This window comes from Schistocerca nitens, chromosome 9 (assembly GCF_023898315.1).
Source record: "Schistocerca nitens isolate TAMUIC-IGC-003100 chromosome 9, iqSchNite1.1, whole genome shotgun sequence".
In the NCBI taxonomy this organism is placed as follows: domain Eukaryota; kingdom Metazoa; phylum Arthropoda; class Insecta; order Orthoptera; family Acrididae; genus Schistocerca; species Schistocerca nitens.
Window position 1 is genome coordinate 57,716,023 of NC_064622.1, and position 18,550 is coordinate 57,734,572.

Here is an 18,550-nt window from a genome sequence, read left to right on the forward strand (position 1 = left end):
GTGAGGTGGATATCAGTTGTTAAATTAAATATTATTTTGTAGCCTAAAATTCCATTGTACCTGAAATACAAAGGTGACAATCAGTTTATGTCACTAGTTTTGACTTACGCCAAAAAGACTAGCACTTAAAAGACGAGAGATGCTCGGCAAGAAATGGAGACGCGCTATTGGGAATTACTAGTAGCGGTGAACAAATTTTTCACTTCCGTACAATGACCTGTTCTAGACTATAACTAAAGTAACTTCTGTCATAATTTCTTGTCCATATTTGATCGGAAGAACGGCTAAAATACTGACGAAAACTATTCTTTTGTTTGCGTAAGTTACATTCCCTGCTTGCGGCATCATGTGTAGTCTTGCTTCCCGTGTCGTTTGTTTGGACTGATAGATTCACACAACAGCTCAGTATACAATCCTACGCCACAGACTTTGGACATTAAACTAGATTTTAGTTGTCTACACTCCCCCTTTCTACGCGATAAGCGAGTAAAATACGAGGCCTGTTCAGAAAGTAAGCTCCGATTGATTGCCAAATTGAAACCACAGTGAACATCGGAAATGTTTTACTTGTAACAATTAGCTACACCTTTCAGCTACTTCTCTACGTAGTCGCCGTTCTGACTTAGACTTTTGTCATAGCGTTCTACCAACTTTTCAATAGCCTCATCATAGAAGGCAGCCGCCAGTGCTTTCCGCCAATTCTCCACGCTGGCCTACACCTCGTTGTCTGTGTCAAAATGTTGTCTTCAAAGACAGCGGTTCATGTGACCAGAGATGAAACTCAGGGGGAGACAATTGCGGACTGTATTGTGGGTAATCTCACATTTCCATTTGAAAACGATGCAGGAGCATCTTCATTGCCCCTGCAGAATGCGGCTGAGAATTGTCTTGAAGAAGAAACAGCACGACAGTTATGTAATGTTAGCTGCATAGCTTCAGGCGAAATTTCTCACCAGGCCCTCGTACTTGGCGGCAGACACTATTTTCTAGACATCTTTACGCACTCACTGCGAGCTCAGAAATGAGAAGAGCGACGTGATGCTAACTGGGGTTATACTAGAGACACTACCCAACACATCTGTGCAAAGCTTTATCGGATTTTCATAGTCGTTTCCATTTCGCGACCGATCGGAGCTTACTTTCTGAACGCCCCTCGTAGATCCTACCAGCGTTGGGTAAAATAAGGTCACTGCAGGCTTGGTCACCGGTCGCGTAGCAGACAGTACGTAAAGAAGGCTGCATTTAGTTATTTTGCTATTTGCATGTTCCTTCTATCAAAACTAGTTTAAAAAATGTAACACACTTTCTCACAGAAAAACATGACCACATGTCGAACATTAAACTGCTTTCTATTTTTTTCTTCACAAGGTTATTTATGTACAATCGCGCATTTAAGACGCGTTCACACGTGTAACAATTAGCGTGTGCACTATTGTGCGTGCGGCAGTTGCGCGTAAGGGGACGCATGTAACGCCGCAAGAACACGCACCCCTCTGCGCAGGCACAGGAAAATTCTCATCTTACAAGGGGAGGCCGCCAATTGTGAAATTCAGATTCGATTCATACTGCGCATAATAAAAGCTCATGGCCAGAGGTGTAATGTGGCAAAGCACCAAGATGCTCTTCTCAGCCGTTGTCGAGAAAATCGACAGTTAATAGAAACCGTTGTGGTGAAACACTCTCTACGATGTATAACTTCCTATAGCGTCGTGGCGCAGCGGTAAGTGCTTGGGTTCGTAAGTCAAAGGTCGCCGGATCGAATCTCGTGCCATGCATTTTTTTTGGTATTTGTTTTTTGTAATTCAATATATATATATATATATATATATATATATATATATATATATATATATATATATATATATCATGGGGTCTCTAATTCGAACGTTTGACTTACACTATACGTATTCGTTTCGGAATATCGTTTCTACGTCTTCCGTTAACTACACGTGTAAACATTATGAAGACAATTAATAACATTTGTGAAATAGAACTTTGTTTGCAGAAAACATAATCATGTTCGAAGTGGCCAGTTTTTCCACGACAAACGACTTTCAACAACTTATTGTATGCATAATTGTTGCAACTGATTGCCGGGAATTTTATATATATATATATATATATATATATATATATATATATATATATATATATATTACAAATAACAAATACTAAAAAAAAAGTTCCATGGCGCGAGATTCAATCCGGCGACCATCGGATTACGAACCCGAGCGCTTACCGCTGCGCCACGACGTTGTAGGAAGTTACAAAACGTAGATAGTATTTCACCTCAACGGTTTCTTTTTACTGTCGATTTTCTCGACAACGGCTGAGAAGTGCATCTTGGTGCTTTGCCACATTACACCTCTGGCTATGAGCTTTTATTATGCGCAATATGAATCGAATCTGAATTTCACAATTGGCGGTCTCCCCTTGTTAGGCAAGGAGACTCGTGCGACAGTCGTTCGCCTGTGCGCGATTATGTTCGTTTGGCGCTTCATTTTGCTACGTCTCACTGTAGAGAGATTGTTTCTCGCAGCCACGTGAAGGGACACGTACAGCACAAAAGCGTACAGGCCGACCTCGTCTGTTTACTGACAGAGACCGCTGACAGTTGGGAAGGCTCGTAATTTGTAATAGGCAGACATCTATCCAGACCATCACACAGGAATTTCAAACTGCATCAAGATCCACTGCAAGTACTACGACAGTTGGGCGGGAGGTGAGAAAACTTGCATTTCATGGTCGAGCGGTTGCTCATTTGCCGCAGACCACGCCGGTAAATGCCTAACGACGCCTCACTTGCTGTAAGGAGCGTAAACTTTGGACGGTTGAACAGTGGAAAAAACGACGAATCACGGTACACAACGTGGCGATCCGATGGCAGCGTGTGGGTATGGCGAATTCCCGGTGAACCTCAAATGCCGGCGTGTGTAGTGCCAACAGTAAAATTCGTAGGGGGTGGTGTTATGGTGTGGTCGTGTTTTTCGTGGAGGGGGCCTGCACCCCTTGTTGTTCTGCGTGGCACTATCACAGCACAGGCCTACATTGATGTTTTAAGCACCTTCTTGCTTGCCACTGTTGAATAGCAATTCCGGGATAGCGGCTGCATCCTTCAACACGATAGAGCACCTGTTCATAACGCATGGCCTGTGGTGGAGTCGTTACACGACAATAACAATAACATCCCTGTAAGGGACTGGCCTGCACAGAGTCCTGACCTGAATCCTATAGAACACCTTTGGGATGTTTTGGAACTCCGACTTCGTGCCAGGCCACACCAACCGACATCGTTACCTGTCCCCAGTGCAAAAAAAAAAAAAAAAAAAAAAAAGAATGGTTCAAATGGCTCTAAGCACTATGGGACTTAACATCTGAGGTCATCAGTCCCCTAGACTTAGAACTACGTAAACCTAACTAACCTAAGGACATCACACACATCCATGCTCGAGGCAGGATTCGAACCTGCGACCGTAGCAGCAGTGCGGTTCCGTACTGAAGCGCCTAGAATCGCTCTGATAGTCCTCAGTGCAGCACTCCGGGAAGAATGGTGTGCCATTCCCCAAGAAGCCTTACAGCACCTGATTAAACGTATGCCTGCGAGAGTGGATGCTGTCATCAAGGCTAAGGGTCGGGCAAGATCGTATTGAATTCCAGCATTACCGATGGAGTGCGCCACGAACTTGTGAATCATTTTCAGCCAGGTGCCCGGATACTTCTGATCACATATGGTAAGTCTAATTGGAGCATTAGAGATGATTCGAGGGCTTTGCTCATGTTGCTTCAGACCTTCTCAATTATGGCTAGATTCCGGCGACCTTGCCTGTCACAGTAGAGTTTGGCACGCACGAAGACAACCAGTAGAAAATCTCATCTGGTCTCTCTTGGCTGGAGTACAGTTGTCTTCAGTAGTGGCTCCCGTTTCGAACTGAGCCCCGATGAACAGCAAAGACGTGTCTGGACTCGCCTCGGACAGCAGTGAGAAACCAACCTCATTGTCGCCCACCACATGGCCCGACAAGCATGTCTGGGGTGAAACTCCCTGTCAGCTTAAAACTGTGTGCCCGACCGAGACTCGAACTCTGGACCTTTGCCTTGTCTGGGGTGCCACTTCATTGCATTGCAGGATCCTTTTGGTAGTCGTCCTTGGCACCTTCACAGCACAGCGAAAGGTCCACGAAATTCTACGCCCCGTTTTGTTGCCCTTCGTAGCAAGCCATCCTGGGCTTACATTTCAGCATGTTAACGCCCGCCAGCACACGGCGAGAGATTCTGCTGCTTTGTCTATGTGCTTACTGAACCCTACCTTGGCCAGCGATGTCGCCGGATCTCTACCCAATTTAGAACGTTTGGAGCAACATGGGCAGGGCTCTTCAACCATCTCGTGACATGGCAAGGCCCTTCAACCATCTCGGGATTTTGACGATGTAACGCCGCATTTGGACAGAATGTGGCACGATGTCACTCAGGAGGATGTCCAGCAATTTTATCAGTCGGATCCAAGCCGAATAACTGGATGCGTAATGACCAACGTGCTATTGGTTCAAATGGCTCTGAGCACTATGGGACTTAACATCTGAGGTCATCAGTCCCCTAGAACTTAGAACTACTTAAACCTAACTAACCTAAGGACATCACACCCATCCATTCCCGAGGCAGAATTCGAACCTGCGACCATAGCAGTCGCGTGGTTCCAGACTGAATCGCCTAGAACCACTTGGCCACACCGGCTGGTCCCAACACGCTACTGAGTTACTTAATTCGTGAAGTTCTTTCTCTTCAATAAATCATGCAATATTTCAGGAAACTTTAATCGTTTGTTTGTTCATGAAAATCACATCTAGCGAGTTCCATCCCATTCGGATATTTCCTTTGTGGTGCATATTTGTTGCTTTTTTTTGTCATCTATTTTTCTTCCCTGGCAGGTGCCCTATGGGATGAAGTATTGCAACGAATTCACAAGTGCAGTTATTAAAGACAGTTCTCCTTGCCATCTTTACCCCTCACACAACGTGCACAAGAAATTACATGTGGTGTTCCCCAAGGTTCCATACTAGGTCCACTACTGTTTCTTGTGTATATTAATGACCTGTCATCTATTACATTACCAGATGCCAAGTTTGTCTTGTTTTCGGATGATACAAACATTGCAATAAATAGTAAATCAAATACAAATTTAGAAAGGGCATCTAATCAAACTTTTACTGACATTATTAAGTGGTTTTGGCCAATTCACTGTCATTAAACTTTGAAAAGACCCACTATATGCAGTTCAGAACTTCCAAGAGACTTCCTTCTGGTTTGTGTATAAAATATGATGACACAGAAATAGGAGAAGTTGAGAGTGTAAAATTCTTGGGATTACGACTTGATAATAAATTCAGTTGCGAGGAACATACTAACGAACTGCTAAAACGCCTAAACAAGTCTGTGTTTGAAATGCGAATGATGTCAGACATAGGAGATATAAATATAAAAACCGGCATATTTTGCTTATTTTCACTCCATTGTGTCGTATGGTATCATATTTTGGGGTAACTCTACAAACAGAGGAAAACTTTTTATAGTACAGAAGCGTATAATAAGAGTAATGAGTAGTGTAAACCCAATAACATCATGTCGGAACCTATTCAAAGAATTGGGCATATTAACCGCAGTTTCTCAGTATATTTATTCCTTAATGAAGTTTGTTGTAAATAATACATCTCTTTTTCCAACTAACTGCTTAGTACACAGTATCAATACTAGGAAAAAGAACAATATTCATAAAGATTTAAAATCACCTACTCTTGCCCAGAAAGAAGTCCAGTATTCAGCAACGAATATTTTCAATAAGTTACCAGCAACCATTAAGAGTTTAGTTTCAGACAAGGCACAATTTAAACATTATTTAATAGAATTTTTGGTGGCCAACTTCTCCTATTCCATCCATGAGTTTCTCAACAAATGCTGTACATTTTAATGGAAATTTATTATACTTTAATTTTTGAGAATTCTTGGTTATAACATCCAAGTAACTACCAGCTGTGTGAATGATGGATGTATGGAAAGCAGATGTACGTCTTAAGTCTGTAAATAGTGGAAGCTTAATTTTAAATCTTGTACATAATCTGACTGTTCTTAACTGAGGATCACTGAAATGAATAATTTACTTTAATTTTTGACGATACTTGGTTGTAATAGCCAAGAAACTAGCAAATGTCGGAATGATGGATTTAATGAAAGCAGATGTAAGTATTGTTGTTGTTGTTGTTGTCTTCAGTCCTGAGAATGGTTTGATGCAGCTCTCCATGCTACTCTATCCTGTGCAAGCTTCTTCATCTCCCAGTACTTACTGCAACCTACATCCTTCTGAATCTGCTTAGTGTATTCATCTCTTGGTCTCCATCTACGATTTTTACCCTCCACGCTGCCTTCCAATGCTAAATTTGTGATCCCTTGATGCCTCAGAATATGTCCTACCAATCGGTCCCTTCTTCTTGTCAAGTTGTGCCACAATCTCCTCTTCAGCATTCTTCTGTAGCACCACATTTCGAAAGCTTCTATTCTCTTCTTGTCCAAACTATTTGTCGTCCATGTTTCACTTCCATACATGGCTACACTCCACAAAAATACTTTCAGAAACGACTTCCTGACACTTACATCTATACTCGATGTTAACAAATACCTCTGCTTCAGAAACGCTTTGCTTGCCATTGCCAGTCTACATTTTATATCCGCTCTACTTCGACCATCATCAGTTATTTTGCTCCCCAAATAACAAAACTCCCTTACTACCTTAAGTGTCTCATTTCCTAATCTAATTCCCTCAGCATCACCCGAATTAACTCGACTACATTCCATTACCCTCGTTTTGCTTTTGTTGATGTTCATCTTATATCCTCCTTTCAAGACACTGTCCATTTCGTTCAACTGCTCTTCCAGGTCCTTTGCTGTCTCTGACAGAATTACAATGTCATCGGCGAACCTCAAAGTTTTTATTTCTTCTCCATGGATTTTAATACATACTCCGAATTTTTCTTTTGTTTCCTTTACTGCGTGCTCAATATACAGATTGAATAACATCGGGGAGAGGCTACAACCCTGTATCACTCCCTTCCCAACCGCTGCTTCCCTTTCATGCCCCTCGACTCTTATAACTGCTATCTGGTTTCTGTACAAATTCTAAATAGCCTTTCGCTCCCTGTATTTTACCCCTGCCACCTTTAGAATTTGACAGAGAGTATTCCAGTCAACAATTTCAAAAGCTTTCTCTAGGTCTACAAATGCTAGAAACGTAGGTTTGCCTTTCCTTAGTCTTTCTTCTAAGATAAGTCGTAGGGTCAGTATTGCCTCACGTGTTCCAACATTTCTGCGGAATCCAAACTGATCTTCGCCGAGGTCGACTTCTACCAGTTTTTCCATTCGTCTGTAAAGAATTCGCGTTAGTATTTTGCAGCTGTGACTTATTAAACTGATAGTTCGGTAATTTTCACATCTGTCAACACCTTCCTTCTTTGGGATTGGAATTATTATATTCTTCTTGAAGTCTGAAGGTATTTCCCCTGTCTCATACATCGTGCTCACCAGATGGTAGAGTTTTGTCGGGACTGGCTCTCCCAAAAACCTGTAAATATTTGAAGTTTAAATTTAATTCGTGCACATAATTTTAATGTTGATTGACTGAGGATCATGAAAATTAATGAAACTCAAGTTTTTCTAGTTACATTTTTGTAATGTGTTTAGCTGACATGTTCCACACCCCGGAGAATACCCTCTTTTATGGGTCTATGGAATGAATAATTAACTAATCTAATCTACTTGTGTGCCTCCAGTGGTGGCGACCATGGCAGAGCCTTTCCCGGGTTGGATGGACAGTCTGAACGGCCCCATGGCTGTGGTGGCGCCAGCGTGCAGCGGCCTGCTGAGGATCTTCTACTGTGACGTCAGGAGGCTGGTGGACCTGGTGCCTTGCGACATGGTAGCCAACTGCATGGTCGCTGCAGCCTGGGACGTCGCCACCGACAGGTATGGTGCTTGTGGTCGGTCGCTGGTGCAAAGTTCTCACGATGCGCTCTAGGCATCAAGACAGCTTCATTTCTCTCCATTGTTGTTTCATACCCATGGCTGTCACGGAAGAAGGCTGCCTGGCATTGTTCCAACCTTCTAGAAATAAATGCGCAAGAGTATTCGTGGAACAAATAAAGGCTTTTGGCTGTATAGAGCACAAACTATTAATAGGAATGTTAGCTGTGTATGGTACCAGGGCGAAGGCAGGATATAGAATTCTGTTACAGTAGTGTCGATATACAGAAGTTAGATTAGTGCTCGGGTAGACTATTTGGCCTGGATGTTTCTTTTTTTTTTTCTTACTCTTTGATAGAATTTTTATGTTGTTCACGAATTGCAGCACCTCTTAAGCTTTTCGCGCTAGTTAAGACCATAGAAGCATTGTCTTTTCCAAGTATACTTCTGACCAAAACGAGATTGTGGTAGCTGGAGTCCAAGGTTTTCATTAGTATACATTTTGCGTTCAAATGGCTCTGAGCACTATGGGACTTAACTTCTGAGGTCATCAGTCCACTAGGACTTCGAACTACTTAAACCTAACTAACCTAAGGACATCACACACATCCATGCCCCAGGCAGGATTCGAACCTACGACCGTAGCGGTCGCGCGGTTCCAAACTGTAGCGCCTAGAACTGCTCGGCCACACCGGCCGGCCATTTTGCGTTCTTGTGTTGATGTTTCCATAGAAACTTTCATCCCCTAACACATATTTCTTTACATCTAAAAGAGAACTCAAATACCCGTTTTCGCTGATTTAAGTTTAAAACTTTTTAAATAACGTAATATTTTCTTAAAGGCTTTCATCCCCCGTTTCACCGCCTTGGGGGCTAAATTTTCAAAAACACACATGTATTTTTTTCATTTCTAACCGAGAAGTCACATACCAATTTTCGTAGATGTAGCTTTAAAAATGCTTTAGCAGTTCTTTAACAACGGTTTATTTTCGAAAAAACTTTCACCCACAAATTTCGCCCTTAGTGGTTGAATTTCCAAAATTTCTGAACGCTTATTTTCTTATTTCTAACAGATAAACAAAATATCAATTTTTCGTAGTTCTAGCTTCAGAATTACCTTCATAGTGACATACTTTCAAGACGTCTTTCATCCAGTATTTCACCCCGTTAGGAGTGGAATTGCGCACAGTCACTTCTTAAATGATGATTGCAATATAAGATCCACACCCTCTGAAAATTTCAAGTTTCCATTCTTTGTGGTTTGGGCTGGACGATGATGAGGAAGTGAATCAGTCAGTTGCGACATTACCTTTTACATGTAAAGGTTACAAGAAGGGAAGGAGAGAGAAATCTACACTTCTACATCCCACAGGAATCTGTACGTGGCCCGTTTCTCTTGATTTTATACACAAATTAAATCCCAAACCTTTCTCATTGTGGTAATATGTTTGCTTACGCAGATGACCGAAGCCTACTACTCTACTAGATTGTCAAAAAAAAAAAAAATCCGAAAACGGAAGCCAAATTGGAAATAAATACTGCTATCCAAGATTTTGCTGAAATAAATTTACATAATAACATTGCTAAAACATTTTGTTTAAAATTCAGACAGTAAAATCCAGCACAGGGATGATATTAACGTTTGTCTGTTTACAAGTGAATTGCAGGAAAGTTCGCATAGGGCATATAGTTTCATTGGTATAATAAACGATGAAAATACAAACTGGGATAAGTATATACAATATATAAGTTTGGTTTTGTGTCTGAAATTATCAAACATTAACGACGAACGGCAGCTGCACGAAATTAATTCTAAATAAATTGGCTAATCGAATATTTAGGCATTAATATACTACATATTAGAGAGGCATGAATAATTGTGCCGGATCCGGACTCGAACCCTGATTCCCTGCTTATCGCGAGCCGTCACCGTAGCCTTTTCGGCTATCTTTGCACGCATCCAGGAGCAACCCAAACTTTCATACGTCACGCTCCCCACGCCTTTATACCGTGGTCCCCTACATTCATCGCTCCAGGAGGCGTGCATGCATATCCGAAGGAACTTTGAGTTGTACTTCCGAATAACACACTCACTACAATATCGAATATATAAATGATCTATTTGTCCTACACGAACTCAGTTACCTAAAAGACATAAATGTCATGAAAATGACATACTATGCACCAGTTAATTCTACATTAAATTATGGCGTGATCTTGTAGTGAGGTTCCTCCAGAACATATACAAAAGACCATTCAAATTTCAAGAAAGAACAATAACTATGATAGCCAACTGCAAACGGAAAGAATCATGTAGGCTACCATTTAAAGTATTTAAGATAACAACACTACGAAGCATATTGCGATATGCGGCTCAACACAAAAGTTTTATCTCAAGTACAGATAGTGTTGAGGATCAGTGGACAAAGTTCAAAACCATCGTACAATATGCATTAGATGAGTATGTGCCAAGCAAGATCGTAAGAGACGGAAAAGTGCCACAGTCGTACAACAACCCAGTTTGAAAACTGCTACGGAAGCAAAGGGAACATAAACATAGCCAAAGCCTTGCAGACAAACAAAAATTACACGAAGCGAAATGTACTGTGAGGAGGGCTATGCGAAAGGCGTTCAACAAATTCGAAAGTAAAGTTCTGTGTACTGACTTGGCAGAAAATCCTAAGAAATTTTGGTATTGTGTCAAAGCGGTAGGTGGATCAAAACAAAATGTCCAGACACTCTGTGACCAAAATGGTATTGAATCAGAGGATGACAGACTAAAAGCCGAAATACTAAATGTCTTTTTCCAAAGCTGTTTCACAGAGGAAGACTGCATTGTAGTCCCTTCTCTAGATTGTCGCACAGATGACAAAATGGTAGATATCGAAACAGATGACAGAGGAATAGAAAAAAAAAACAATTAAAATCGCTCAAAAGAGGAAAGGCCGCTGGACCTGATAGGATACCAGTTCGATTTTACACAGAGTACGCGAAGGAACTTGCTCCCCTTCTTGCAGCGGTGTACTGTAGGTCTCTAGAAGAGCGTAGCGTTCCAAAGGATTGTAAAAGGGCACAGGTCGTCCACGTTTTCAAGAATGGACGTCGAACAGATGTGCAGAACTATAGACCTATATCTCTAACGTCGATCAGTTGTAGAATTTTGGAACACGTATTATGTTCGAGTATAATGACTTTTCTGGAGACTAGAAATGTACTCTGTAGCAATCAGCATGGGTTTCGAAAAAGACAATCGTGTGAAACCCAGCTCGCGCTATTCGTCCACGAGACTCAGAGGGCCATAGATACGGGTTCCCAGGTAGATGCCGTGTTTCTTGACTTCCGCAAGGCATTCGATACAGTTCCCCACAGTCGTATAATGAACAAAGTAAGAGCATATGGACTATCAGACCATATGTGTGATTGGATTGAAGAGCACCTAGATAAAATAACGCAGCATGTCATTCTCAATGGAGAGAAGTCTTTCGAAGTAAGAGTGATTTCAGGTGTGCCGCAGGGGAGTGTCGTAGGATCATTGCTGTTCACAATATATATAAATGATCTTGTGGATGACACAGAAGTTCACAGAGACTTTTTGCGGGTGATGATGTAGTATATCGAGAGGTTGTAACAATGGAAAATTGTACTGAAATGCAGGAGGATCTGCAACGAATTGGAGAGGTTGTAACAATGGAAAATTGTACTGAAATGCAGGAGGCTCTGCAACGAATTGACGCATGGTGCAGGGAATGGCAATAGCATCTCAATGTAGACAAGTGTAATGTGCTGCGAATACACAGAAAGAAAGATCCTTTATCGTTTAGCTACAATATAGCAGGTCAGCAATGGAAGCAATTAATTCCATAAGTTATCTAGGAGTAGGCATTAGGAGTGATTTAAAATGGAATGACCCTACAAAATTAATCGTCGGTAAAGCAGATGCCAGACCGAGATTCATTGGAAGAATCCTAAGGAAATGCAGTCCGAAAACAAAGGAAGTAGGTTACAGTACATTTTTTCGCCCATTGCCTGAATACTGCTCACCGGTGTGGGATCTGTACCAGATAGGTTTGATAGAACGGATAGAGAAGATCCAACGGAGAGCAGCGCGCTTCGTTACCGGATGATTTGGTAATCGCGAAAGCGTTACGGAGATGATAGATAAACTCCAGTGGAAGACTCTGCAAGAGAGACTCTCAGTAGCTCGGTACAGGCTTTTGTTGAAGTTTCGAGAACATACCTTCACGGAGGAGTCAAGCAGTATATTCCTCCCTAGTACGTATAACTCGCGAAGTGACCACGAGGATAAAATCAAAGAGATTAGAGCCCACATAGAGGCATACCGACAATCATTCTTTCCTCGAACAATACTGCAATAGAAGGGAGAAACGATAGAGGTACTCAAGGTACCCTCCGCCACACACCGTCAGGTGGCTTGCGGAGTATGGATGCAGATGTAGATGTAGAAATGCGGGGAAACTGAGAAAGTACTTGCGTATCTTCTGGTTCGCGCCGAACAATTTGTACATGGGGGCAAGTACGCGGCAACGAGAGGAATCCAGGAAAACGTTGACATCGAAACGAGGGGAATCAGGGAGGCAGTCAATTTTTTTCCGATGTGGTAGTATTATACTCTATGTCTAATGAGGTACCAGTGATACACGCGAGTTGACTATTGTATTTGGTACTTTTCAGGATGACAGAGAACCATTCACCTCTATACTTACTTGCATCTGCGTTAAAGGATAACAGAGTGTGGATGGGTTGATCGATAGAGCTGTAATGAGGTACGATTTAATGGTTGACCGATTCATTCTAGAGAAGGAGAAGTTGCTGGAGGTCAATTTTTTTCCAGTCTTCTGTCCGGATGCATCAGTCACGTGACATAGCCTGCATTCTACTAATATACATCTATGTGTTCCGTATGTGGTTTAAAGCATTGTCTACTTGCGATCGTTAACTTTAAACCTGTCGGTCGTCAGAGGACTTCCATGTCATGTGTGATGAAACTTTACACAGTCCTCTAAACGAACTTTGATTTATGCAATCCCCCCTGTCGCATCTTGGGTATAAAATCGAGACTACAGCGTCATAACTAAGTTAGTGCTAGGAGCCTGTGAGGCGGTGCAATCACTGTGTACACAACTGCCCGACAGATGCCGTGCTTAGAGAGTTAGTGACGGAATGACTTGTAATTTTCACAGGTGGGACGCTGCTGCTATGCGTTTATCTGTATCCATGTAGGATGTATCCCCCACTCTACGATCATTTGATATAGGCCTCATGCAGGCATTGTATAATTTCTGAACCGTGATCGGATGTGAACAGTGGACGCTATACATCTCCTCAAGGCTATATTGAGCTCGTATCACGCAGAGCGAGCGTTTTACAGAAGTAGTTTGTTTTTCGTTTACGTTCGATAGGACAGTTCATGGTAGAGAAATCTGGAAGAAGGATGTATGTAATGCGCTTGAAATATATTTCTCAGAGTGCAGTATTAACAACGCTACATTCCGTACGACTGATAGGTCGGAAACGTAGGCGATCTAACATTACAGGCCTGTTTTAAATGCAGAACATTGTAGCCTTATGAGTGTGTGTGTTTATGTTCTCTCTCTTACCCATACCTTCCAGGTACCGATCCTAGACTCTAGAACAGGGGCGGGCAAACGTTGCACGCGGCTCATGAGCGCACAGCGCTGCACGTGTGCTGCTCGCGTGCAATCGTCGACTGGGGCAGCGGCTACAGCCGGCAGGTTGCGGCAGTGTAGTGCCAGGCTTTAAGCTGCGGACGTTGATGCGTAGCGACCACTATGTAGTGAACGTTGTATTTCAAGAATCGGAAAATGCAGAGTGAAACAAGGAAACGAAGAAGTGGAGATTTGTTATCTTTTAAAAAGTAATGGGAGAATCATTTTTTCTTTGTGCAAAAACGTGAAAATTCGAAATGTTTAAGATGTGGCAGTATTCTCGCTGGTAAGCGGAAGTTTAGTATTGAAGCCCATTATAACAAATTTCACAAGGACGAGTACAATTTACTGTCGGATTCTGAGCAGATGGGGAAACTGACTGAGCTTAAGAAGAGCGATCTGACAATACTAGATGAATCTGTCGTAGTGGCTGTGGTCACGAGAGATCTGAGACTTCCTTTCGTCATGTCTCTCATGTAACTGATTTAACATTTTATGGAGCACTGTTTTCAATTTTTCAAGACGACAACAATAATAGTCCAACGGTACCTGCAAGTTATAAGATTGCGCTTAATATAGCGAGAGCTGGAAAACCATTTGCTGAATTAGTAAGTGTCGGTTAAGAGCAAACATCAGTGACGAAAATTTAAGGAACTGTTTGCGTTTGTCTGTATGTAGAAATTTTGTTCCACTCCACCTGTGATAATTAAATAAAACGTATCGTAGGTAACAGGTACTCTTTCAAAACACGACATCTTTCAAGCATTCCTACTAACCTTATTTTGTTCCACTCCACCTGTGATAATTAAATAAAACGTATCGTAGGTAATAGGTACTCTTTCAAATCACGATATCTTTCAAGCACTCCACTAATCTTATTCCTTCATTCAATAAAGCGAGCTAGGAAACAAAACGCATTGCAGAGGAAGGAGCGGACAGAAAGTATGGTGGGGAGGGGAGATAAGCGGGTGGCCAGCTTGCCCCTGTGTGCACACAGAACACCTGTTAACTGCACGCGTGCAAGTGCACCGCACACGTGCAGGATTCCTGCCCGCCCCTGCTCTAGAACAATACTTTAGAGTTGATTGATTGGATGATTTAAGTAAAAATGTGTCGAACTCCATATGTCTGGAACTACATAGCGTCTAAAAATGAATTCTTTCTTGATCTTCTTAACTGCCTGTTATTACATTATGGCACTTTGAAATCTGTTACTATACATCGATAAGGAATGGCGAGCTCCTCGACATGGTCCCATCTCGAGAAAACTAGTGCACTTGGACGGGTTAGGACTCGGAAAGCTCGATTCATCCACGAGACGGGGAGTGTAACGGTCTTCTTCTTCTGATCGGTTGCAGATTATTTCGGTAACGGTGCTGCGTGGCAGGTTGGTCAGTGACAGTGTGAGGATGGTCTTTCACTCTCTAATTTTACCCTAAGACAGGGAAATGCTATGTGACACCCATACACAGAGAGATGGATCGCAAATTAAGTGCTATGCTCGAGGTCTTAGAAAGATGCAGAGCGCTGTCTGGCATAATTTTGATGATTTATGTGTTCAAGAATTAACAGTGAATGGGCGTACTGGGAAGTGATCTATCCATGTTCGTAATGATACTGGCAAAGTAGAGAAGGGATGGGTTAGCTATGATACTGAAATTGGGGAAACATGCTTTCACATGATTGGCAGGTGTTGGAGTTACTGTAAAATTGGTGAAGTCGTTAGCTGTATCAACTGTGTTGCTTAATATTACAATACATGGGCGGTGTCTTTTCCATCCCATCCATGTATTGGTGTGCTGTTGGTTACCACATAATGATTGACTGACAAGTCTTGTTAGAGCTGGGGAATCAGATTTGTGGATGGGTGACGGCTTCTGGGGGTTGCTAGCAGCGAAACAGTGATCGCGTACATGAGTGCAAAATGAGCAATCACTCGAAATGGAACGCAGAGCCATCATCTATTCCGTCATTGTGACAGGTGAGTTTAAATGTAGAGGTCGTCAATAGCTTTAGAATATCAGTTTGGAAACTCTCCACGACGCAGCCAAAGTCTTCTACTTTCCTCATATTGTAAGTGTGTTCTATTTAAAATAATTCACCGTGTGTCGCGTGTTATCGTAGGTACAGTAACAAAATTATTTACACCTTGCGATGTCTAGTTTTCTGTGAGAGGCCGTCGATCAGAGCGTCTTAATGTCAATTTAGAACCTGACACAGGCATCGAAGTCGTGGCAGAAAAAAGGAAATGTTTGGTGTTGTACAAAACCGTGTTAGAAAAGAGTGTTTGAAACAACTAACAGAACCAAGGGGGCGTCTCATATGATCATTCGTCTAGAGTATAGGAGAATAAACTTTAAAGTGGTCTCTGCGGTGCCTGTATATTTAATAGGATCATGTCATAGAGACAGCAGCGGTAACAGTAACAGTTTGATGTGAGGGACTGGGTACACCGTTAGGAATGTTTGGATGGCTGCACGTTACGCTATTCTGGGGAAGTATTGTGAAATCTCTTTCTCCGAGCTGGAGGCGACTGCAGCTATACTTCATTGCACGCTCGTCGGTCCCTAGGTGATTTGTAAATAGGATGAGCTTTTATAGTTCGTAATTTTTCTATGTTGGGGGGTAGAGAATAATGATGATATGATACTTCCTGGCAGATTAAAACTGTGTGCCAGGCCGAGACTCGAACTCGGGACCTTTGCCTTTCGCGGGCAAGTGCTCTACCAACTGAGCTACCCAAGCACGACTCACGCACCTTCCTCACAGCTTTACTTCTGCCACTACCTCGTCTTCTACCTTCCAAACTTTACAGAAGCTTTCCTGCGAACCATGCAGAACTAGCACTTCTGAATGAAAGGATATTGCGGAGACATGGCTTAGCCACAGCCTGGGGGATGTTTCCGGAATGAGATTTTCACTCTGCAGCGGAGTGTGCACTGATATGAAACTTCCTGGCAGATTAAAACTGTGTGTTTGGGTAGCTCAGTTGGTAGAGCACTTGCCCGCGAAAGGCAAAGGTCCCGAGTTCGAGTCTCGGCCTGGGACATAGTTTTAATCTGCCAGGAAGTTTCGTATCAGCGCACACTCCGCTGCAGAGTGAAAATCTCATTATGATGATATTATGTTGGGCTGATTGATTCGAATGAACGTGGATCTGTAGTACTTGTATCGAGTGTGTATCTAGACGTAGGACATTGCGCGCATTTCCGTCGAATGGTCAAAACACGCTCCCGTTGCAGTAAATGTGGTCGTTATATTTCTACATGGAGTGCTGAATGTGTTGTACATGTCTTTCTCCAACTTCTGGTCAGTTCCGACTGAAATTGGTGCAATCACATGCTCGAAGCCGTAGCAATGGGTGCGGCTGCGAGATGTGTAGGGTGTGACTAAAACCATGTTGTAATTTTACTGTAGCACATAGGTTCAAGGAAGGTGACTCGTTTAGAGATATGAGAGTGCCTGAAATATGATTCACTTGTGGCTGTGAGCATATGCATGTATGTGCTTGAGTGGAAAGATCTGATTCCAAATGATGGACATAATTTCTAACATGTAGTGCAACACTAGAGATCTGAGAAGCTAGTGTACATTTTTCTTCTTATGACCTCAATCAGCACATCCTCTGCTACAACCGTTTGTGTTGCTTCTCAATGAGTCAATTCCTATAACTCGGCGGATATATTGCGGAATTTCTGATATGGTTTCGAGACAGAATGCGCTGCAAATAATAAAGAATTATGTAGTTGGGATCGGTCTGAGGGAGTCGCAAATACCGCTTACATGCCACGTTCCTTAGCCGAATCACTTTCAAAATTCATTGTTTTTATCTCGAGGTTGCATCGTGGCCTTACGCATACCTGCGATCACGGTCACGGTATTTGTCCGGAAAAAAGAAAACTACCTCATTCCGAGGTAATGTCGTACCACCATTTGTAAAGCGGGTATAGCTTTTAACATGGATACTTGTGTGCACCTGTAGAACCAAAAGTGCTTGTGAGAGTAATATGCAGTAGTTGTTGGGATGGGGTTTTTTCATCATCTGGTCGATTACATCTCTCTTTCTATGACACGGTGGTATGACTCGCAAGAAGAACGTAAGGGGCATGCACACCCATCGTTGATTTTTGGTCAGGATTATTTCGTATCGTAGGCAATGATTTATTGACGGAGTAATAGCAATGGGTGCATGATATGTACGTATTTGAGCATCAGGTTTATAAAGTATGTGTTTGTGGAAAGGAGATGACTGTGCCCTGTTGTAGGTAAGGTATCGATTTGACTTGGAGTGCTGTGATAGCAAAGGGAAGAGTACGTACAGTCGTAAGGAAGGTACAGATATTTACATTTCCAGAGCCACAGCCTTCGGTAGGGGGTATTTCCGATACTTCGCTCATTGTCGAATGACGTTCGATTGAGATCGCAATCGTAAGACGGACGGCTTTCATGATCAAGTGGAAATTTGACAAGATTGTGTATGGAGGTGCATTTGCATTGGACCGTTATTCGCTCCCATGTATATTGTTCGGTTGAGTGCTTCTGCACATTTCGCGTCTTTATTTAGTTGAGAGAAGATCGATTGTGGTGTGTGCATCTGGCATGTAGAAGATACGGTTGCCTGTTCTCTAGACATGGGAAAGACCTTAGGTGGCTTGTACACTACTGGCCATTAAACTTGCTACACCACGAAGATGACATGCTACAGAAACTAAATTTAACCGACAGGAAGAAGATGCTGTGATATGCAAATGATTAGCTTTTCAGTGCATTCACACAAGGTTGGCACCGTTGGCGACACCTACAACGTGCTGACATCAGGAAAGTTTCCAACCAATTTCTCATACAAAAACACCAGTTGG

The 18,550-nt window shown here is 42.4% G+C and overlaps 1 protein-coding gene and 1 non-coding gene across 2 annotated transcripts in view; both read left to right on the forward strand.

Moving 5' to 3' along the window:
* Window positions 1-18,550, forward strand: part of LOC126203996 (putative fatty acyl-CoA reductase CG5065) — a 105,185-nt gene that overhangs the window by 40,909 nt on the left and 45,726 nt on the right. Inside the window, exon 5 of the mRNA XM_049938428.1 lies at window positions 7,815-8,007. Within this exon, the coding sequence (XP_049794385.1) occupies window positions 7,815-8,007 (193 nt within the window). The remainder of the gene's footprint in view (window positions 1-7,814; window positions 8,008-18,550) is intronic.
* Window positions 16,666-16,740, forward strand: Trnas-cga (transfer RNA serine (anticodon CGA)). Its single transcript has one exon. It is a non-coding gene; the product is annotated as a tRNA-Ser (tRNA).